Source organism: Stenella coeruleoalba (assembly GCF_951394435.1).
Source record: "Stenella coeruleoalba genome assembly, chromosome: 11".
Classification (NCBI taxonomy): domain Eukaryota; kingdom Metazoa; phylum Chordata; class Mammalia; order Artiodactyla; family Delphinidae; genus Stenella; species Stenella coeruleoalba.
In genome coordinates, this window is record NC_137157.1 from 9,487,818 (window position 1) to 9,510,757 (window position 22,940).

The 22,940-nt window shown below is 57.1% G+C and overlaps 1 protein-coding gene across 3 annotated transcripts; it reads left to right on the plus strand.

Moving 5' to 3' along the window:
- The first annotated feature begins 585 nt into the window (after positions 1-585).
- On the plus strand, positions 586-20,244 carry CBX7 (chromobox 7). 3 transcript variants are annotated; one of them, XM_079937771.1, is made up of 6 exons: positions 586-1,078; positions 3,333-3,376; positions 10,868-10,933; positions 14,962-15,028; positions 17,405-17,756; positions 18,150-20,244. In XM_079937771.1, the coding sequence occupies exons 1-6, from the start codon at positions 1,010-1,012 to the stop codon at positions 18,305-18,307; spliced, it is 756 nt and encodes a 251-aa protein (XP_079793897.1). In that variant the 5' UTR covers positions 586-1,009; the 3' UTR covers positions 18,308-20,244. The 3 variants fall into 3 exon arrangements, with proteins under 3 accessions (XP_079793897.1, XP_079793898.1, XP_079793899.1); XM_079937772.1 differs by having other exon boundaries at positions 18,153-20,244; XM_079937773.1 differs by having other exon boundaries at positions 17,684-17,756.
- Positions 20,245-22,940: the final 2,696 nt, after the last annotated feature.

The window sequence follows — 22,940 nt, forward strand, 5'->3', positions numbered from 1 at the left end:
AGAAGACAGAACGAGGTTGGAGTGAACGGGGAAAATGAGATGGTCCCGGATCTCAAGATCCATTCATCCCACAAACAGTCGAACACCTACTACATGCAGAGCGCCTAGCGCGTGTGACTGGGGACTTGGGGCTGCGTGGCAGCGAAATCTGTCCCGCTGTGCACCTTAGACTCGCCGCGGCCACACCTGCCGCCAAGTACTGCCTAGCCGGGGCCCTCGAGGCAGCGGCCGCGCGATCCGGACGTCTCAGCACGACCGCCTACAGACGGACGGACGGACGGACGGAAGGATATATGTGGAGGCGCCTGCTCAGGGCTGGCAAACCACGTCGCTCAGGAGCCCGGATCTAGAGAGACCACTGTGCTGAGACGCCCGGACAGCTTGGGAAACCTTGGCCGTCCCCGCCCTCCTGCCGCCCAAGGGTCCGCGCCGCGACCCCGTCTATCCTTTGTGGGAGGTGAGGCAAATGGCCTCCCCGCTCTGCCCATGTTCTCATCTGCCCAACCGGGGCTATGCCGTTTCCGGCCCCTCAGAGTCACCGGGAGGACTTTAGGAAACACGTCTGTGTATTAAGATCTCGTCCCACCCCCGCGCCGACCGGCGCCGGCGCCAAATAAGTCCCGCGTGCTAGCGGATCCCGAGAGCCGCGCGCTACTGACGGCCCAGGCGAGGCGGAGCTCCAGAGGGGGCGGGACCAAGAGGGGGCGGAGCCGATGAAGGAGGGGCGTGACCTGCCCGGCAAGAGCCGAGCCCCCGCTCCGCCCCCGCCCCGCGCGCTCGCTCGCCGGCTCGCGCGCGCCGAGGAAAACGTTGCGCAGGTTCAAAAATGGAACGTCGGCGGCGTGAGGGAGCGCAAGGGGGTGTGCGCGCGTGCGCGTGCGCGTGCGCGCCCGGGCGAGGGTGACTGGGACCCCGCCGGCCCGAGCATCGCGCGCCGCAGCCGCGGCCCCGCAGCTCCGCCCCCGGCCCGGCCCGGCCCGGCCCCGGGCCCGCTCGCCCGCCGCCCCGCATGGAGCTGTCAGCCATCGGCGAGCAGGTGTTCGCCGTAGAGAGCATCCGGAAGAAGCGCGTGCGGAAGGTGAGGCTGCCCGGGGGCGGCTCCCAGGACCCCTGTGGAGTCCCCTCCTGTCCCCAGCACTGTCCCCTCCGCGCTGGAGGCGAGGGAGAAAGTGGAGCGGGGGTGGGGTGGGTGGGCAGGCAGCCCCGCGCTGCCGGACTCGTATCCCCAGCCCGTGCCTCAGTTTCCCCCACCACCTTGTAGAAAGAGTAGAATAAAAGTTGTCGCCCCAGGATGCTGGGGGCAGCTAAGTCCGCCAGAGCTAGAGGTTAGGATCGGACTGTATGGATCCTGAACGGCATCCTTTCTCATCCTCCCCTCATTCTAAATATGGGGAGACTGAGGCCCGAGTTGAAGAAACGGCTTGCCTAGTGTGTTCGCGTCGGAGCTGGGTCTCGAACTCAGGACTCTGGACTCTCGGTGCCAAGTCCTTTGAAGTTGGAGGCGGAGCTTTGGAAAAGCGTCGTCCCGCCTCTTAAGTCTAACTGCTGGACTTCGATCCCCTCCACACCCCCACCTCCGCGTCTCTCCCCCACTTCCAGTGCACACCCCTCTGTCTTCCCCTCCCCACCTCCCAGCCCCGCCCGGCCGGCTCAGTGGAGCCGCCTACGGCGCTGGGGCATCCTCAAAGCTCCTCCCCCTTTGCCTTCGCCTCCAAAACATACACCCTGCAATTTAAGGAGGCGTCTGTTCTGCTAGGTTTGGTCCCCGCGCCTCGGGCCTGGACTTTGGCCTTGCACATTTCCTGTGCACACGTCTGCAAAGTGGTCTGGCCCCAGACTGGAGGTTGGAGATGGAAGGCTTTGGGGAAAGTTCCTGTCCCGGCACTCACCACTATCCTTTTCCCTTATCTCCTCCCTGCAGCCCCATGAGAGGCTCTAGCGGCAGGGCTGGGAGGGGTCTTAGAGTTCACCTCCTCCCATTTGACGAAGGCACAAACTGAGGCCCTGGCTGGGGAAGTGACCTGGTCAAGGTCACACAGCAAATTAGAGATGGGTGCAGAGCAGGAGCTCCAGTTGGCTGTTTGCCAGCTCATCTTTCAGGAGAGAAAACTCAGTCCCGGCATCTTGGGTGACATCTAAGGGTGACAGTCAAGGTGGGCCATGACCTTTTCTTCCCCAACTCCAATGGGGTTGAGCTCTGTCTTCAAGTTGGGGCTGCCCCTCCTGCTCCCTTCCCTCAGGGTTTCCTCGATTTGAATTTGTTCCTCAAAGCTCAATGTTTTCCATGCAGTGTAGCCTCAGCAGGTACAGTAATTACTCCCTTCTACATGGGGCCTGAGGGGTAGTGCCAGAGAGTGAGAAGCATCATTCCTTTCGCCATTCATTCAAAATGTATTTATTGAGTATCTCTGTGCACCAGGCACCATTCTAAGCCCCGGGGAGGGAGCTCCTTCCCTCGTGGAGCTGCCATTTTGGCAGCAGAGACACACCGTGAAAGAGGAAATAAATATAGATGCTTTCCAAGGGGGCCGTGTGCCACACAGAAAGAGAACTACTGGAAGGCGGGAGGGAGGGTGTTGGGAAGGGTGGCCAGGGCAGGCCTCATTGAGGAGGTGACATATCTTGGTCTTCAAGTTCCAGTGTGGAAGGGTATCACCCATCAGATGGGGTTGGACTGGGAACTTTTAAAGGCCCCTGTCACCTTTGAGGAAGGGAGGAACCTGCCTCTGTTTTCCAACTACTGGAGGGGCGATCACCCTTTCTCAAGGTGGAGACTTTGTCAGCCTTCTCCGGGGTCCTGCCAGGTTCTTTTGACTTGAGAGTGAGTTGAGTCTTGGAGTCACTAGCCTGTCACCTCTGGCCCAGAGGCAGCCTCTCACAGGGAGGGGGCTGATGGGGCTAGAGCCATGTGAGACATGCCAGGGAGGAGTATTCTAGGACTTGGAGAGTCTTCTAGTCGAAAAAGGAAGGAGAATTACGGTGTTAGCACCGGGACACTGGACGCTGGATCTTTGGCCACGCACATCCCCACACGGTCTGTTTCCCCACACGTGACATGGGCTCCAAGCTTCTGCCACAGGAGCCCCAGAGGTGTCTGGGGCCCAGTGCACTCCTGTGTTCTAGTAGGGAGGACCGTCTAGGGGGGTCAGTTTGAGGATCTCTGGTTGATGAGGATCTCTGGTTGATGGGGATCTTGTGGGGGGCGTCCCTGACAGTTTGTATGTGTTGGGGGACTTCTGTCTGCAGAGGGGATTGGGCCTTACTGTCGTGCAAGTGGTCGTAGGGGCATCTGTGTATCTCACCGTGTCTACTTCTTCTCTCTTTCTTCCCAGGGTAAAGTCGAATATCTGGTGAAGTGGAAAGGATGGCCCCCAAAGTAAGGCTTCTTTGTGTGTTTCTGTCTGCCTACCTGTACATCCTTCCATCCACCTTTTACCCTTTCTCCTGCCTCACTTTTCACTCCAGCTGCTCTAGTAATTGGCCAGCAGACCTTGATTAATCATCCTCTTCTCTGGGCCTCAGTTTCCCCTCTGCCAGCTGAGGGGCTTGGAGCACATGAGCGTGAAGGTGGGCCCCAGCTTCTCATGGGCCCCATTCAGTGTTGCACTCCACCTTCTGGTGGGACCCTCTGCTCCCCTGCTTCTGGCCTTTCCTGGCACCTAGGAGGTGAAGGCCCATCATCTTGGCTTCAGAGATGGCTGCCTGCAAGGTGGAGGGGCACTCAAGCTGCAGCAAGTACAGTGCCGGGTGGGGGTTTGTGTGGTTGGGCAAGACAAGTCTAGCCAGTGGGGCACGAGTCCTCAGTGCCATATAGCTAGGGACAGAGCCCGCCTTTGGCCAGCACTCTCCAGTCTACAGAGCAGGCTCCTGTACAGCCTTGTGAGGCAGCTGTGGTCCTGATCTCTAAAGATGAGGAGACAGGCTCAGAGAAGGTAAGCAGCTTGGCTTAGGTCACACAGCAAGTGGAGGCAGAGTTGAGAGTTGAACTGGGCCTCTCCATCTTCAGTATCTCTTCTGTGCCTCCTCCATCTCCCAGTTGCGGGGCCGGGGAGCTGGGTCTAGGACCTCTCGCAGTTGCCCCACCTCTCCGCTGAGGCCCAATCAGGAACCTTCTCACCAACCAATCACCTCCCAGCAGGGAGTTGTTGGGGGAGGGGAGGGAAGGAGCAGGTCGTGGGGCCTCCCCATTGGTCTGTGGGTGCCCCACCTCCCAGCCCTGCCTCCTAGAGACTGACTCCTGGAATCCCCCTCTGTCCAGAGCCCCTGCTGTCTGTGCCAGGGGCTTTCTGCTGTGCTGGCGTTGGGGGCTGACCTGGTATTTGGGTCCTGGGAGTGTCTTGGACACGCGGTGGTGAGAAACAGCAGAGAGGAAGACAGGCCATGCTGCCTCAGCTTCTCTCTCTGCAAAATGGGTTCAGTAGTCCAGGCCCTGCTCTCTTCTCACAGGCTCCTTCACTTTGTGGGGTGAAAGGCCTGGGGGTGTGTTCAGGATGGCTGCAGGCATCGTGATGATTAGGGTTGGTGGCTGGTTAACCAGATAATGCATTCATCCATTCCTGCTGCCCCTTCCCAAACCCCTGGGACTGAAGGATAATCCCCCCCTCCACTGGGCAGATGAAGGTGGGCTTCTGGTCTGGGTGAAGGGGCTGGTAAGAGGAGGTGGAAAGCTAGAAAAGGAACATGTTCAAGGTGGGCATACTCCCTGGGTACTCGCTCCCCTCTTAGCTTCCGCGCCAGAAGGCATTGCGTCCCAGCGGGACACCAGCCTGTTGGCCTTCAAGGCACCGTTGGCTAGTTTTCCTGCTCTGTAGACTCCCTTCTCTAAACAGAGGTTTTTATCTATTTAAACTTCCTTCCCCCACTTTTATTAATCCTGAATGAATACGTCTGCCCATCAGAGCTTCAGTCAGGGGAAGGACCTGGCATTCCAAGAGCAGTCCCTCCATGGTTCTCCTGGCCTGTGCCCCCGAACCTGGGGCCCACTTGTTTCCTAACATGCTGAGACCACCAGATGGGCCCTCATGACTGCTTTTTGTGACACTCCCCGCTCCAAGGGAGTTCTGGAAGCCCTGTTTGGCCAGATGACCTGGGGCATTTCTGGCTCCCCTATACTTTGATCCTGGGTTCTTGGCCTGGCTCACAGCCAGACAGCTGGGAGCCTTTAGCAAGTCCCCAACATGGCAGGACCTCTGCTTCCATCTCCAAATTGGAATAAATCCTCCAGCACAACAGTGTTGTGAGGATTAGATGATGGATATAGGGTACCTGATGCATGCTTAGCCCAGACCAAGCACTTAGTGAACGTTTGCTATTAATAGTAAGTTACACAGCTCAGGCTTCTAGGTCTCCACTCAGCCGGGAGAGGGGTCTGGGGGCGTCTGCTCCTCACAGGAGCCCAAAGTAGCCTTAGCAATCATTGAGATCAGTCCTCTCATTTTTCAAATGGGGAAACTGAGGCCCAGAGAGGGGAGTTATATACAGTAATATAACTGCCAACCCGGTGCAGCATGGTGCCCACTTTATGTCATCCACTGTGCCACCCCGCTTCACTTGGGGGAAAACAGGTTCAGTCGCAGGGAGAATCAGGAGAACCAGGGCTCCTTTGTAACCCACTTGGTCTTCAGTCTCTCCTCCTCAGGGGGCTTTGCTTGAGGAAGAGGCTGAGAAAGTGGATGGGGAGTAGGTAGCTGGGCAGGCTGCCCGCTGCAGGCCTGGGAGCCTTGGCTAGGGCAGGGCAGTGATAGCCTGGGTGGGAGGGGAGTCAGATTCTCCTGCTCCCCAGCACCCTCCGCCCCCTGGGCAGGGAGGCTCATGTTAATAACAGAAGCCATGATTTAAACGGACACTCACTCTGTGCCAGGCCCCTGTTAAACCTTTGGGTTCTTTGCCTCTTTTCTCTCCCCAACAGCAGACAAATGACTGCCCTTCCTCCCCAGCAGATGGGGTAGAGGAGCTATCTTGCTTGTTCTGGAAGGAACAGCAAATGGCACAGGGAGGGGCTGGGGGCACAGGGCAGAGGATGTTAAATAATCAGCTACATGCTGTCAGCACCACAGAGATGCTCACATACCCCACTCTCATCTCAGCCTGCCCAGGACCCTGCCGCTCCTCTTTGGAAACGCTTTCCTTCCCTCCGTTCTTACCCACTTGTGAATGCTACGCCATTTGTGGGGAGGACCGCCTCCATAGAGCTTCAGTAGTGATATTGTCAGTGTATCAGGGTACCGCAATAACCAAGCTGCCTATCAGTAAGCCCCTATTAAGATCAGGCATTGGCCCCTGTAATTGCCTAACGGCAACCCATTGTACAGATGGGGAGACAGAAACCCTCGGCAGAGGCGTCCTTGCCCCAGGTCATAAAGGTGGGACGATTTGAATTATGGGCACCTCCATTTCCCCACCTGTAAAATGGGGCCCTAGCCTCATGGAGCCCTGTGGAAGGCTGCCTGAGACAAGAAAGGGTTCGTAACAGTGCCAGACGCGGAGGAGGCTCTTCTTTCTCCTCCAACGCCAGGTTGAGTAGTGGCAGCACAGAGTCCTCGGTTTGGCCCTGGCAGGTGTGTGTTTGCGCTCTCCAGGCTTTTGATATTGATTTAATGAATGCTTGTTTGCTTTTATTATGTACCACACTGCTCTAAGTGCTTTATGTGGCTTAACACATCTAATCGTCACATCACCCCTAAAAGACAGGGACTATTGGTAGGTCCGCTTCACGAATGAGAAAACGGAGGCCCGAGCAGCGGAGTCACTTGCTCACCGCCGCCTTCGGGAGTCCGCTGCGCTGCTTCTCATTTGGGCGAATCTAAATCGGAGTCGGGGGCTGGGGCGGGCCTGGCTCTGCAGGGCGCCCCGCCCCCGGCACGGCGGGAGCCTACGCGGCGGGGCCCAGGAGGGGCGGCCGAGAGCCTGTTTACCCCGGCTCCGGTGGCGGGGGGGGGGGGGGGGGGGCGGGGGCGGCGGGGCGGCGGTCACGTGGTCGTGTTTACCTCGGAGCCGGTGCGCGCCGTCCCCGCCCCCGCCCCGCCCCCCATCAGTAGGCCGGGTAATCTGGCGCGCACGCTCCCGCGCTGCGTGCGTGCGTGTGCACGCGCGGCTGCCCGGCTCAGGGGGGCGGGGCGCACGGCGCTGCGATGTGGATGGAGCCTTCTGTCCGCCACGCTTGGTTCCCGCCCAGCCGGCGGCCCGGAGACCTAGACCCCGAAGTCTCAGGCCGCGGGCCTCGCCGGCTGCGCGCTCCTGTCTTGCCTGTGCCCGGCTGTTCGCAAAGCGTGTTTGCCCTCGCTATGGTCTCTGGCTTCCCACACTGCGGAGGGCCGCTGATGGCCTCCTGTTTAGGAGGGCCGGGGTGTCCGAGAGGGTGAGGCGCCTGTGCAACGCCCCGCCCGCCTTTCCGCAGCACCGAACGGGGCCAGGCCTCCAGCTGCCAAGTCTCTCCCTTTCTGTGCACCCGCTGTGTGCCAAGCCCCGGGTCAGACACTGAAGACGTGGCCAATCAGACTGTGCCCGTCTCCTATGGACGTTACAGCCCGGTGAGGGGCCATTTACCTCGACATGTGAGAGATCCAAAGGGAGAGGGTGGCCAAGATTCAACTGAGTTCTGACCACAGATTGGCCACTTCCTGGCTCGGTGATCTTGGCAAGATGCTTAACCTCTCTGCCCCAGTTTCTTCATTTGTAACATCTGTAACCTACCTCATAAGGGTGTTACAAGGAATGGATGCATCCTTGCAGTAGTCTGCTCTGGCACCTTGCTGTTATGGTGGTGGTGGTGGTGATTCTTCAGATGAGGAAACTGAACTACAGAGAAGGTTAGGGACTTGCCAGGAACCACAGAGTAGCTACATCAACAAAAAGTGGGCAGGGCAGTGGGGAAGTGGGCAGGGCAGAGAGGACTAGAGCACTGAAGAGAAACATCCACAGCTAGAGAAAAAGGGAGGGCCAGGCAGAGGACACTGGAGGAACACAAAATTCCCCCTCTCTTCTTACTAGTTACAGTCGAGGAAATTCAACCTTTGTTTGGAGGAGGGGAGGAAGGTTTGAAGTCTCTGCCAGCTTCTGGTTGCTTTCAGTTTGGGCTTTACCCAAACTATAAAAAAAAATCTCAGTTTCACTTTCAGCATTTCTCCAGGGTGAGCAAAACTCTTCAGTGGCTTCTGCAGCCATTCCCAGAACACCTGGGGGCTGGGGGCTGGGGGCTGGGCTGGGCACTCTGGCAAGGCGTTACAACCTGCCAGCCAGGACACCAGCTTGATTCGCCAATAAGGATGATTCACCAATAAGGATGGCAGGTGCCCAGTGCAATAATAGGGCCCTGGAGAGCAGCTGAGGGGAGGGTTCATTCTGCTGGGAGTAGGACAGCTAGGAGAGGATGTCAGGAAAAGCTACAAGGACCTGACTCTTAAAGGATGAGGAGTTCACTGGAGGAAGGGGGCCCTCCAGGAGGAGAGCACAGCACGTGCAAAGGAAAGGAGCTGTGATGGTGCCTGCTCAGGCTGGGCGTGTGGCACTCTGGGCATGGACCTTCACTGCTGAGTCCACGGGGCCCGACACGAAGTAAGTGTGCAGAAGTGTCAGTGAAAGAAAGGAAAGAAGGGTTCTGTCCTTGGGCAGCTTGTTGTTTAAATATTGATTGGACTACTTTTAGGTTTCACAGTAACCAGGATGGTTGAAGATGAAGGTTTAAACTTGGCTGGTAGAAGGCAGCAGGGGCAGGGGCTCTGCCTGGCCTCTCTCTGCCTCGCAATACCTCCCTAATACCTACTCACCTCCCTCTTTTATTTGTTTATTTTTTGGCTGTGCCACGTGGCTTGTGGGATCTTAGTTCCCCAGCCAGGAATTGAACCCAGGCCCTTGGCAGTGAAAACTTGGCGTCCTAACCACTGGACCACCAGGAAATTCCCTCACCTCCCTCCTTATCCCGCAGTCCTGGGTGCAGTCTTGGCCAGAATCACAGTCCCTTGCTTTGGTTTTGTTTATATACACCCAGGTACATACGTCTACATATATATGTGTTTTTATGATTAATGTGTATTTGTATGCATGCATGTATATACACCCATACATATATATATATATATATTTTTTAAACAGTTATCAGGACTTGGATTGTTTTTTAATGATTTTCTTTCTTTTTTTTTTATAAATTTATTTATTTTTGGCTGCGTTGGGTTTTTGTTGCTGGGCGCGGACTTTCTCTAGTTGCAGCAAGCGGGGGCTACTCTTCGTTGCGGTGCATGGGCTTCTCATTGTGTTGGCTTCTCTTGTTGCAGAGCGCAGGCTCTAGGCACGCAGGCTTCAGTAGTTGTGGCACGTGGGCTCAGTAGTTGCGGCTCAAGAGCTCAGGCTCAGTAGTTGTTGCGCATGGGCTTAGTTGCTCCGCCGCATGCGGGATCTTCCCAGACCAGGGCTCGAACCCGTGTCCCCTGCATTGGCAGACGGATTCTTAACCACTGCGCCACCAGGGAATCCCCATATATATGTTTTTATATTAAAATTTTTTAATGTATTAGCATCTGTTTATGATGAGTCATCCTGGTTTTTCCACTTACGGAAGTCATAAAGAGTTTGCTTTTAAAATAAAATGTTTTTAAAAAGCAAGCTAATTTTTTTTATACATACATTTATTTATTTATTTATTTTTGGCTGCATTGGGTCTTCGTTGCCGCACGCGGGCTTTCTCTAGTTGTGGCGAGCAGGGGCTGCTCTTCGTTGCGGTGCGCGGGCTTCTCATTGCGGTGGCTTCTCTTGTTGCGGAGCATGGGCTCTAGGCACGCGGGCTTCAGTAGTTGTGGCACTCGGGCTCAGTAGTTGTGCCTTGCGGGCTCTAGAGCGCAGGTCCAATAGTTGTGGCGCACGGGCTTAGTTGCTCAGCAGCATGTGGGATCTTCCCGGACCAGGGCTCGAACCCGTGTCCCCTGCATTAGCAGGCAGATTCTTAACCACTGCACCACTAGGGAATTCCCAAGTGAGCTAATTTAAAGGCAGATAAATAAGTAAAAGTAAATAATCGTGCGGGTGGAAGGAGGATGGCTGAACTCTGGAAATGCCCAGTTCTGTCCCAGCAGGGAATGCTGTCTGGCCTGAGAGTGGTGGAAGGTCCCTCGTGGAAAGACCTAGGGGCCTGCTGTAGGACACTGTACCATTCAGTCACTGAACATTTACCAAGTTCCTGCCGTGTGCCAGGCCCCACGTGAGAAGGGAACTTCAGACCTGGCCTTGATGGTGCAGATGTGTTCCAAGGAGGGAGAGGGAGCAGCTCAGCCTGGGCAGAGGGCCCACTGGGGCTGGGGCATCAGGGGGGCCAGGATGGTGACAGTAATAAGCACAGAGCACCTCCTGCGCACCAGGCGCTGCTCGAAACACTTAGATACGTGAACATGTTTAATCAGCACAAGAGACCTTTACAGATGGGGAAATCAGCATAGAGACACTGAATAAATTGTTCAAAGTTGTACAGCTAGCCAGGGCAGAGCTGGGGTTTGAACCCAGGCAGTCTGGCTCCAGAGCCGCAGCTCTTCACCACATGCTCTTGACTCTCATAGGAATGGAATCCGGGGACATATGGGGCCTGCCCTCTTCACCTGAAGTGAACATGGGGATCTAGTCCGGAGTTGGACGCGATCACTTATAGGGTGGTGTGATCAGCGCTCAGAATGAGGGGAGTTCCGGTGTCATGCAAGCCCCCAGGAGGCCTCCGACCTACCCTGGTAGCCAGGGACAGTTCATGGGATTAGGTGACAGTTAGTACTGGATCAGGAAGGGGCAAAGTCCTGCAGGCAAGTGGGCCTGGTGGAGCGGCTGCGGCCTCTGAATGGGGGGTGGTGGGGTAGGGGGCAGGTCAGCTCTGACCCCTTGTCTCTCTCCCCAGGTACAGCACGTGGGAACCGGAGGAGCACATCCTGGACCCCCGCCTGGTCATGGCCTATGAGGAGAAGTAAGGGGCTCAGCCTGCCAGGGGGCTGGGTGGAAGGCAGGCGCTGAGGTTTCACGGGCAGCTGCTGCTGGCTTGGCTCCGAACAGTGGTCACTGGGGGCAGGATTCTGGCAGGGACTGCCGGGTCTCGTCCGCAGCTGGGGGAAGGTGCTGGGCACCAGGTCCCAGGGCAGCTGAGGGCCCTGTCCCTTTCCGGCTGTGGGTGATGTCAGCCACTCCGCTAACAACCCCAGGCCTCTGTCTCTCTGCTGTTGTAGGCCACCCCCAACAGCACCTGCCCCGATTTCCCCAGAAGGCAGGGCTTTCAATTGCCGTGAAGAAGGTGAAAATGGGCGTAGAGATGCCATGCGTGCGAGGGGCAGCGGTATTAATCATGCCCAGTGATGGGCCAGAGGGAGGTTCCCCCCTACAGATCCTCTACCATGTTTGATGAAGCTCTCAAGAAAGGCCAGGGGAGGAAGTGTGGCTTTGGAGCCAGGACAGCTGGGTTCCGGTCCCTCCTGCTTGGCTACCTCCTAGCTGGGAGGCCGTGGGCAAAGCTGCCCCCAGGTCTCAGACTGCCGCGTCTGCCAGTGCTCTGCTGCAAGTGCTCTTCCAAGGGTTGCTTAGTGATTGGCAGCTCGTCCCATGGGCCATGACGGCACACCTTAGCGGGGAGCTTCTGCCAAAAATGTTGTTTCTCCTGGTGGGAGGGCCTTTTGAGCATAACCTAGCCATTCCCTTCTGCTGCATGAGCCCCAGCGTTATTGGCCTCCCTGCCGGCGGGCTGCACAGTCTTTCTGCCTCTCCCCAACCCATCGACCCTGTACAATGCGGGACCGTTTTATAAAATCATTTTTATTTGGTTCCTTTTAGCAACTGCCTGAGACAGGGATGAGGGTCTCATCTGACAGATGAGGAGACCGAGGCTCTGAAGAGCTAAGGGGCTTGTCCAGGGTCCTCGCAGCTGGGAGGCAGCCCAAGTAGGACTTAACCTGGGTGGGGCTCCTGAGTCCCAGTGATGCCGTTCCTCTGCCCCTCCTCGCCCCCTGCTGACCGCTTTTCCCACAGGAGGTCTCCCGCTGCTGATTCAAAGGAAACGTTCCCACTGCTCTTTCCTTTAAAAATCACAGTGTTCCTGTCCCACAGCTTCTTTCTGGTTCCCGAGTGCTGGTGGGGCCTTGATGCAAAAGGGTTGTGACACTGAGAGAGCCCTGTGGAATGTCCTGGATTGTGGTAAGGAGAGCATTGGGCAGGTGTCAGAGGCCTGGATCAAATCCTGGCTCTTCCACTCACCAGCTGTGAGGTGCTGCACAGGACCTTTTTCCTCTCTCAGCTTCTCTGTCTGTGAAATGGGGAGAACAGTGCCGACCTCACGGGCTCTCATGGGGAGGAAAGGCTTGTGAAAGCACTCCGCAAGCCATTAGGTGTGGGCACACACGGGCAAATGTCTTCCTGATGGTAATTAGGGGTCAGCTAGTTCATTCTTTCATTTGTTCAACAAATCCTTATTGAGGTCCTACTGTGTGCCAGGCACTGTTCCAGGGACTGGGGCACAGCAAGGAACAAAACCAACAAACATCCCTGCCCTCGTGGGGCTTACATTCCAGTGTGGAGACGTGCAGTGAAAAGTACCCCCGTAAACGTATAGATGCCGACGCGCTGCCTGCTGCACAGACAGGGCCAGGCCGGGGCCGCTGCTTTCAGCGGGTGGTCAGGTGGCGGCATTTGACCAGAGACCTGAGCTAAGTGAGGGAGGGACCCCGGTAGGTATTTTAGAGAAGGCCATCCAGGTGAAGAGCACCCCAGAAAGTGATGCAGAGATGGGCTGAGGAACTGCATGGAGGCAAGCGCGGCTTCGAGAGTGGCCAGCTGGAGTGGTGTGAGCTGGGCAGGGGTGGGGCGTCTGGGGGAGGGGCAGGGGCAGGGGCAGCTGAAGGGGTGGGCGTGCAGCTCAGGGAGGGCCCCGTGAGTCCTGGTAGAGGATTCGGATGTTGCTTTCAATGAGTCAGAAAAGTCCGTAGTTAAGGAACAAATGAGGAGCTTGGGGATTTCTACAGACCCACCGTGTGATTTGACTTCCTCTTTCTCTCTGGGTCTTGGTGAGAAGGAGATGGAAGCGGGGTGACGACCATTTTAACACCTGCTTTGCAGGGTTTTCAAGAGACTCAGAAGGAGTCGGGCCAGGGGGCTCTAATGGGGAGTCCCTGCATCCCAGGAGGGGCCAGTGGGGCACTGAGGGCTTGTGGGACCACGATCCCCACAGCCCTGGACACTGATGGGCCCTGGGTAGGTAAGGACTGGACAGAATGGAAGCTCCCTGCACACCCCCGCCCCCCCACTCCCACGGTTGCAGGGCAGGAGCGGGGGTGCTACAGATGGGAAGCCAGGTCATGTGGCCTGGGCTGCAGGCCTGCCCCCCTGGCCCTGACTGGGCCCCCAGGCCTGATCCCGCCAGGCCTGGAGCCCAGAGCTCAGCATCTTCACTAGTGGCAGAAGTTGTCAGAATTGTGGCATCGGGCAAACGGCTTAACCTCTCTGTGCTTTAGCTATAAAATGAGGATAGAAAACGTGCCTCCCTCACAGGGTGGCCGTGAGGGTTAAAGCCTTGGGAGCAGTGCCTTGTACAAAGTGCGCAGGACATAACAATAATAATAAATGACACTTATACAAATATAATAAAGACATATTATTCTTCTCCCTCAAGGCCCTTTCCTTTTTCCTCTCTCTACTTCCTCCTTCTCTTCCTCTTTTTTGTTTTTCTTCCCTCTCTCTTCCTCTTTATTATTTTAGTCTTTCTACCCCCCATTTTGAGAAATGCCGGGCACCTCTCTCGCTCCTCCCAGGGGCCCCGGGGACCAGCTGAGAAGGGAAGCTCTTTCTCCAGACTAGAAAACTGAGGGCCAGAGAGGGAAAGTGACCAGCCAAGGTCTCCTGTGGGTCAGGTAGCGCTGAGCCTGGAACAGGGTGTCCTGGCGCCCAGCACCGGGCTCTGAGTTAAGGTTCGCACCCTCCAGGGCTTGGGAGGCCTGGCTTGGTGTGGGTATCCCACGCCCTGGGTGCTTCTCTCGAATGCTGGTTCTAGGGCCCCACGGCAGACCTGCCGAAGCTGACTCCGTGGGGAGGGAGGGAGAGCCCTCCCCCCAGCGTCCCTGGAGTCTGATGTCTGGAAGGGGGTGGCAGCCACTGCCTCGAGGAGGGACCAACAGTGGAAACAGCCTCCACGGATGCACTGGCTTAGCTTGGCTCAGACTGAGAGACTGGACCAAGGCCACAGACGGCATGTGTGGAATGAAGTGAAACAGAATGAAACTACTTTGAATTGTCCCATCACTTCCAGCACATTGTTGGCGTCTCTGGGGTGTTGTCTGGTGTGTTGTGTGTGGCTCTGTCTGCGTCCTCAGGTTGTGCCTTGTGTGTTTGTGATGGGAGGAAGGCATCCGGCAGAGAGTCTGGCATCTACTGGGGACTGAATGCAGGCTAGTTTTTCTCCCCTTCCCCAACCAGATGATACAGACGAATGGGGGCCTGTCCTCCCCACCAGGTTCGTGGAGATGCCAGACTGGGGGGCAGTTCTGGGCAGAACTTCGCTTGCGAAAGGACTCGTGGCCATTCTCATCAGTCCCCCTGGGGCATTCAAGGCAAATTTAATTAACAGGTTTCTGTAGACGTCTCCTAAGCGTGGAAACTGGAACTACATTGTTTTGGGGGCTGTTCCCAGTGCATATAGAGAAGAGGTCTGGCATGACCCTGGGGCCGTGAAGACCCACATATTTTTGGAGATGTCCCCCGAGTCCCACCTCTAGCAATTGGGACCAGTCGCTGTGCCCTCACCTTTAGTCAGGTGGGAAGATGCAGCCCTGGGAGTTGAACACACGACTCCATTGTTATGGTCTAAAGTGAGGAGCCCTACCCCAGGATTGGGGGGTGGCCTGTGGAGGGTGTCCCCCTCCCCCATAGACAGCAGAGAGCTGGGTGGAGCGGATGCCTTACTTTCCCTTAAATGTCAACAGTGTTTCCTTTTGTTCTGCCATCTGCTTTGCACCCCAGGGAGGAGAGAGACCGAGCATCGGGGTATAGGAAGAGAGGTCCGAAACCCAAGCGGCTTCTGCTGCAGGTAACCCCACCAGCTCTGGTGCCCGCCCACAGGGCCCCCTTGCTCCTCCCACCAGCCCCTGCCCATCCGTGCATTTGCACTGGGTAGTTCTGCGGAACCACTAACCCTCCTCGGCTCCACCCAGGACACTGTGGGGTGGGGCGGGGCACTTAGTGGGTAAGTTTCAATGGGAGGAGTTGGGAAAAGTCAGAATGTGGGGCTGGTGCCCCTGGAAGACACCGTGGGTGGAAGGTACTGTGGAGGGAGGGAGGGTGGGTGTATGGCTTACGGGATCCTAGAATTCTGAAAGCTTAGAATCTTGATGCTCCAAGTCCCCAAAATACAAAATTGTAGTATTTGAGAATCTTAGAAGCATAAACTTTAGAAGAGGGAACAGGGGCGTCTGGAATTTTAGAATCCAAGCAAAGGAGATTCATAGAATTCTGGAACCACAGCCTTGGAATGGTCTAGAAATGTATCATTTTTTAAATTATTTTTAAAACTTTTTTTAATTTATTTTTTATTATTATTATTTTTTTAGCTGCGTTGGGTGTTGGTTGCTGCACGCAGGCTTTCTCTAGTTGCGGCGAGTGGGGGCTACTCTTCGTGGCGGTGCGCGGGCTTCTCATCGCGGTGGCTTCTCTTGTTGCGGAGCACGGGCTCTAGGCGCGCGGGCTTCAGTAGTTGCAGCGCATGGGCTCAGTAGCTGTGGCTTGGGGTCTCTAGAGCACAGGATCAGTAGTTGTGGTGCACAGGCTTAGTTGCTCCGCGGCATGTGGGATCTTCCCAGACCAGGGCTCAAACCCATGTCTCCTGCATTGGCAGGCGGATTCTTAACCACTGTGCCACCAGAGAATTCCCTAGAAATGTGTCATTTTGAGTGAGAAGAAGCCCTCTGCCACAAGACTGGCAGCCCGTGTTACCCAGGTCTTGGGGACACTTTGCTACTTTCACTGGTTTGCACTGAAAAGAGGATGGAGTCTGAAATGATGTAGTTATGTGATTTGAGGCAAATCTCTGAGCTTGAGTTTTCTCATCTGTAAAATCGGGATGATAAGAATACCTGCTGTCCTTAATTTAATAAGGCCCACCCGGGAATTTGAAGCCAAAAAATAAGGCTTCTTGGTCCACGTGCAGTGTGAGCCATGTCCAACCTCCTGTCCATTCCATCGAGAGTCACACAGCTGGATTAAAACCCAGATCTGAGTCCTGGTGCTCCTGGACCCGTTAGTTAGTAGCTGTAATTCTCTCATGGTGAGGTAGAGAAGGACAGAACTGTATGAGAGTTACGAGGCCTGTGATGGTGTATGAGCCAGGCTGAAGGGGTGGGTTTTGATAAAGCTGCATATGGGATAAGCCCTCTTAGCACTGCAGTATCTTCACAGTCTCCTCCCAGTTCAGCTCTCCTCCCATCACCATGACAACCTGAACCCCATGCTGAGTGATGGGGATTAGCTGGTGGGACTGAGGAATGGAACTTGCACATGTGATCTCTGCCCCCAACTGGAGATGTTTGACCTACAGTTCCTATCTGCTGGCCTCACTCTCTTCCTGGGAACTCTTGGCCTCTGGTGACAGGTAGCAGGAGAAGCTACTGTCCCAGAGTGATCCAGGCCCCCCCAACATCTTAGCACCAAGGATCTTTCTTGGGTTTGTATAAATTTCCCCCAAAAGCCAGTAAGACAAATGCACAAATTATAAAACTTCAGTCTTTGAATGGCAGAAGAATGTGCCCTCCAGCCCATTTAAGCAAGAAGGAGGTGGGGCAACAGACGTCCGGACCCAGCCAGGGCCCCCCTGCGGCTCAGAGCCCAGGAGAGTCCAGGGGGAATGGAGGGGTGTCTGCAGGCTGCTGGCAGACCTTCCTGTGGCTGGGTGACGTGGTGCACCCCGGTGCCATGTGTACCCCTGGTTAACTTTTCCCAGGAAGCTTCAGAGCCCCGTGCCTCACACCATTTCCCTAGCGAGCTGGCCGTTTCAGCTTTTGGGGGTCCTTTAGAAGCAAAGAGTCCTTCCCTGTAATGAAGAATAACTCCTTAATTTATCTGCCTCATAAATGCAGGTGTGTTTTTTGTTGGTCAGTTTTCACCTTGTACCGCTTGTGTGCCTCCGCCATGGACCAAAGGAACGTGCCCTGAGGCCCCGCCCCTGAGCCACTCACAGGGCCCTGGGAGGCGAGGCCGCACTGTGAGGCCTCTTGGCTAGCTGGGCCAGGTCCCGGGGCTGGGGCTGGTCAGGGGGAGCGCTCTGGGCTGGGGTGAGGGGCGGGATGCCGGCTGGCTCTGAGCCCTGAAACACGGGGAAGAGGACCCCGGGCGGGAGGGCCAGCACGAGCAAAGGCGCGGCAGTGGGTGGGAGGGCAGGGCTGATCCGCCGTGCCCTGGCTTGCCCCCGCAGCGGCTGTACAGCATGGACCTGCGGAGCTCCCACAAGGCCAAGGGCAAGGAGAAGCTCTGCTTCTCCCTGACGCGCCCACTCGGCAGCGGGAGCCCCGAGGGGGTGGTCAAGGCGGGGGCACCCGAGCTGGTGGACAAGGGCCCCTTGGTGCCCACCCTGCCCTTCCCGCTCCGCAAGCCCCGCAAGGCCCACAAGTACCTGCGGCTCTCACGCAAGAAGTTCCCGCCCCGCGGGCCCAACCTGGAGAGTCACAGCCATCGACGGGAGCTCTTCCTGCAGGAGTCAGCGGCCCCGGACGTCCTGCAGGCGGCCAACGAGTGGGAGCCTGCTGAGCAGCCCCCTGAAGAGGAGGGTAAGGCGGCCCAGCCCCGAGGCTCAGACCCAGGGACCCTCAGAGCTGGAAGGGTCCCTCGAGTCCTCAGGTCCAGCTGGTCCAGTGCCCAGAGAGGGCCTGGGCGCTCCTGAGGCCACATAGCCTGCAGGGACCCTGGCACCAAGCCCAGAGCTCTTTCCGTGGTCCCACTCAGGCTGAGTTCGTGTCCAGCCAGGGAAGGTACATGTAGTGACGTCTTCCTGTGTGTCCAGCCTTGAACTAGGCCCTGACCTGGCTGGAGACTCAGAAGAAGATCAGGTGTTGGGGGTGGGGTGGGAGGTGGTCGACAAGCTGCCACCCACGCCCACCTTCCCCACTTTGTTGCCAACGCTGTCCCCCATCTGTCTGTGTGTCTTTGTCCCGTGGCTGCAGCAGACGCAGATCTGGCCGAGGGGCCCCCCTCCTGGACACCCACGCTCCCCTCAAGTGAAGTGACAGTGACCGATATCACCGCCAACTCCATCACCGTCACCTTCCGCGAGGCCCAGGCAGCTGAGGGCTTCTTCCGAGACCGCAGCGGGAAGTTCTGAATCACCATTTTTACTCTTCTTCAACTGTTTTCTTTTGGGCTTGGGGTGGGGACTTCCAGAAATGGGGAGGGGTTGGGGTGGGTAATTATTTTATTTAAAGAAACATTGACGAGGAGAAGGGGGGAAGATCCCAGCACTCTCCCACCGCCCCGCCCCTTTCTCTGTGCGGACGTTTACAGGGCGGCCTTGGGTCTGTGTCAGGGCTGGGCCTGGGGAGGCCTGGCACTGCTCTGTCACTTGGGGTACCATCTCCAGGGTAGGATGGGGACAGGACCAGCCTCCCCCGGACACCTCCATCACCATTCTTCTCTAGAGAGACAGCAGCTGGTCCCCAGGACTAAAGGAGGATGGGAAGGCCTGAACCCTCCCCTTAAGCAGCCCACCCCAGCCTTTCTGGTTGGTTTCCCCTTTGCCTTTTTGTGTGTGTGTGTTTGGGGAGGGGTCTTTATTTTTAACTTTCCACTCCAGCTTTGCGGGGGGATATGGAGGCTGGCTTTGACCAGAAGTGATTGGGTCACAGAGCTAAGGGGCTGGGAAGGGTTTGAGATTGCTGGGCACGTCCCACCCCTTCAGAAAGGTCTCTCCTTTCCCCTGGGGGCAGCTGCCGGCTAAGCCCCTTCCGCTGAGAGCTACCCGCCCCAGCTCCATCGCCTGGCCCGTGCAAACTGCTCACTTGCACACCCAGCCCTGCAGGTGTGTGCACACGGCCCCTCGTGCCCTCATGACTGCATGCGCCGCTCCGCAGACGTGTGCAGCGGGTCTTGCAAGCCTCCTGACCGGGTGGACGGGGCGGGGTGGGGGGGGAGTGATTCACAGCACAGAAGAGCTTGCTGTAGGCAGCCCCGCTCATCCCACCTTGCACAGCACTTCGCCTGACAGGACCTATCCGAGTCAGCGTGGATAGCTGTCAGTGGAGGGCAAGGCTCCGGCCAGGGGGCAGCTGGATGGCCTCCGACGCTCCAGGCGTGCGGATGAAGTCTTGTGGTGTCACCTGGGCAGCCACGGGCGTGCAAGCGTGTGCATGTGTGCTGTGCAACGGCGCGAGCTCTGAGGCACTTGTGCCCTGTCCCCCCACCCCCGGGGCTCCTGTTCTCTCTGACTCAGGTGACTTTCCAGCCCTTCTGTCTCCCCTCTTTTTCTGCCCTCCCCTTCAACTCAGCCAACCAGACATGGGCGTGGGTGGTCAGGGAGGGAGGAAGCGTCCCACCACCTTCTCAGGGCAGCCCTCGACTCCTGACACCCTTCCTCCTTCCATTCTGGGTCTCCCCCGCATCCACCCTCAGTGCTGCAGCTGGGACTAACCTTGTTTCTCTGCGGCGGGACCTCTGCCATGTCTTCCTGTGGTCGGGCTGTAGTGGGTGATGGGTCAGGCTGTGCACGAGCCCCCCACCCTGGCAGGGGCCTGTGTCTGCCAGAAGAGGGGCGCTCCGTTTCTGGTTTGCACAGACGTGCCCTGTGGACTAGTGGCTCCCCTGGCAGTAAGGAGTGACTTCTCCCCTATCCTGGTCCTGCAGGGGAGAAAAAGCCAGATTGGGGGTGGGCCCCAGGGGAGCAAGTGAAAGGCTGGCCCCCTCGCCTCTCCCCATTGTCAGACCAGGCACTCAGGTCCCTCCCCCGGGGCTGTCTCCATGCTCTGCTGTGTCCTGAGGAAGTGGGCAGAATCCTGCTGAGGCTCGACTAGGGCAGTTCTTCCCCCAGACTCTTCTTCCCAAGTTCCCAAACCAAAGACAGCCTGCACCCCCTTTTTGTTTGGGGTGCCTTGCTGGCAAGATCCCAGATCCCTGAGTGTCTGTCTCCCCTTCCTCCTTAATCCTTCGTTGTCCAGGGTCAATTCAGTGCTTCCATTGGGGGATGGCTTCCTCCCCCCCACCCCATGACTTGATTCACCCCCAGGCTAGGGGGTTGTGTCTAGGGGAGTCTGGGGGTGGACCAGGGAACGAAGGGGCAGTGGGGAACCTCCCCAGCTGCGGGACCCTGGGGAGGGGAAGGGCAGCCTGAGTGGGAAGCTGTCCCAGATCAGGGGCTCCCGGCAGAGGGGAAGGTGGTGGGCAGGGGTGTCGCGCTGACGGAAAGCTGTGGGCCCTGGCTTGGGACTCGGCTGGCTTCAGCTTCCAAGAGAAGTCACACTCCGCAGCCCCAGGGGACACGTGGCCTCTCCTGCCTCACTTTGAAGAGCTGTTTGTGTAGTTTGCGGGTCTGGGGCCTCTCTTGCGGGGTGAGGCAGCTGCCACAGAGGAGCACTTCTAGCCTCTCTCTCAGCCCTTCACAGCCCGCAGGGCGCCCTGCTCTCTGGAGGGCCGGACCTGGGAGCGGAGGCTCCCTGGGGGAAGGGCTGCAGGCTGTTAGGACCTTCCTGCCCAGGACCCAGGACGGTGACCTCTGTGAGGGGCTGGAAGTGGCCTTGCAGGACTCCTCCAGCCCTGAGCGTCCCAGAGGGCCTTGGGGTGAGAGGGGGCAAGGTGGGCACGACCTCCCACCCCACTGCCACCCGAGAAGGCCAGTACTCACTTGGGGGTGGGCGTTGAAAAGGTTGGACCACCTGCCTTTCCTTCCCCCAGCCCCACCTGTTTTGAATGTAGAGAGACCGGTTGGTACTTTTCTTTTGCTGTGGGGTGGGGCGAGGGGCATATTCTCCGCCCGTGGCGCGGCCACTCGGGAATCACCGCCGCTCTTAGGATGGTGGTCCCTCCACCAGCTTCCCCCTGGCTCCTGCCCTGGGGGAGGGCGCTTGGCTTGTCAGGTGGTTTCGCTTTTGCTTTATAACTGGCCAGCCTGGCCTCCGGGTCTCAGCACAAGAACGCTTCCTTTGCACAGAATGAGCGTCGAGCTTTGTTCAGACTAAATGAATGTATTTGGGAGGGGCTGGGGGCGCGAGTCAATTCCAAGCACACGCCGTTTCAGAGTGAGTGTGTGCGGGGAGAGCTAGAGCAGATGCAGAGCGTGGTTTTATTTTTGTACTGATATTGGTAAGAGACTGTATAGCATCTATTTATTTAGATGATTTATCTGGTAAATGAGGCAAAAAAATATTAAAACTACATTAAAGATGATTTTAAAAAAAAGCTCTTGGGCATCTGATCATTGCTTGTGATGGTGTCACAGCTGTGCCGAGAAAAGAGCTGCAGCCCTGGGGGTGAGCCCTCCAGACCTCCCAGGCCCCCCAGAGCCATCTTGGCAGTACATGGGGCTGGCGCCAGGTGTCCTTGTCAGCTTGCCAAATCCTGAGACATGGCGATGCTCTCATGTCCATACAGTCTCCCTGTCTGGTTAGTTTTCCCCTCAAAGTTGCAAACCCTCAGATCCAGCCCCACACGTGTTCTTGACACTCCTGTTCCTGTGTGTCTGTGGGTCTCGCACGTCTTCCGGTGGGTGAGTTATTTCCTCCTGGGTAAGGAGTGTGCTCCCTGCCTGGTCAATGCTGGGAAAAGGAGGGGGAGGCGAAGGTGGATTGAGAAGGAAACGTGCGATCTTGAGGAGTATCTGCCTCAGGTGAAGCCCTTACTTGGTCACCAGGTAGTCAGCCGTCTTCCAGTGCCAGCCAGAGAGGTCAGGGGATTGTGGTGGGCAAGTTTCTTGGGCCCGTTATCCCTAATGTTTTCATCCCAGGGCTTCGAGCTCTGCCTCTTCCCTGTTGGCCCTCAACTTAGCATAAGAGGCCCATGAGGCAGTGTGTTCAGTCTCCTTTGCAGCTCTTTCTCTCTTACAACGAACTGTCAGGCCCCATGGCCAGCAGGATAGGCCCCGTGGGTGCAGGAGGTCAGGGGCTCTTTAAACACTCTCATAAATAAAATACAAAAAAAATATGATTGATATACATACATGGAAAGTAACTCTACTTTCCAAAACAAAAAGAAACCTAGAAGAGGGCTTCCCCGGTGGTGCAGTGGTTGAGAGTCCACCTGCCGATGCAGGGGACGTGGGTTCGTGCCCCGGTCCGGGAAGATCCCACATGCCGCAGAGCGGCCGGGCCCGTGAGCCATGGCCGCTGAGCCTGCGCGTCCGGAGCCTGTGCTCCGCAACGGGAGAGGCCGCAACAGTGAGAGGCCTGCGTACCGCAAAAACAAAACAAAACAAAACGTAGAAGAGGCCTTCTGGCTTTCACAGCATGGCCTGAGCGGATAGTGGGCTGACCTGGGGCTGCCATTCCCTTTTTTCAGGCTTTTACACTGAGCCGACTCTATATTCAGGGCTAGAGCTGTTGTGTGTCCAGTGCTTCGTCTGCAGCCCGTCCCAGTGCACAGGTGTGGTGAGGCCGCAGCACGTCAGGGATTATCCCAGGGTCCCTGTTGCTGTCTGGTGGGGGATTGGGGTGCACATCCCACCCTGAAGATCCGTCTCTGAGACCCACGTGCAGGACCTCTGTCTTAGCTTCGGTTTCTCTCATGGGTTGAACTGTGTCTCCAGAGCCAGCCCCACCCCCTCACCTCCCAGAATTCATATGGGAAAGTCCTAATCTCCAGTGCTTCAGAATACGACTTCATTTGGAGATTGAGTCTTGACAGCGGTAATCAAGTGAAAATGATGCCATTAGGATGAGCCCTAATCCAGTGCAACTGGTGGCAAATTTAGGCCCAGAGACAGACATAGGAGGAAGGTGATAAGAAGAGACATGGGAGGAAGATGGCCATCTACC

What these genes read in the sequence shown, in the direction of transcription:
- CBX7 (XM_079937771.1), top strand. Translation starts at nt 1,010, where the DNA reads ATGGAGCTGTCAGCCATCGGCGAGCAGGTGTTCGCCGTAGAGAGCATC. An exon ending in GGAAGAAGCGCGTGCGGAAG is followed by an intron (nt 1,079 to 3,332) that starts GTGAGGCTGCCC and finishes CTTTCTTCCCAG; the next exon opens with GGTAAAGTCGAATATCTGGT. An exon ending in GCAGCCCCCTGAAGAGGAGG is followed by an intron (nt 17,757 to 18,149) that starts GTAAGGCGGCCC and finishes CCGTGGCTGCAG; the next exon opens with CAGACGCAGATCTGGCCGAG.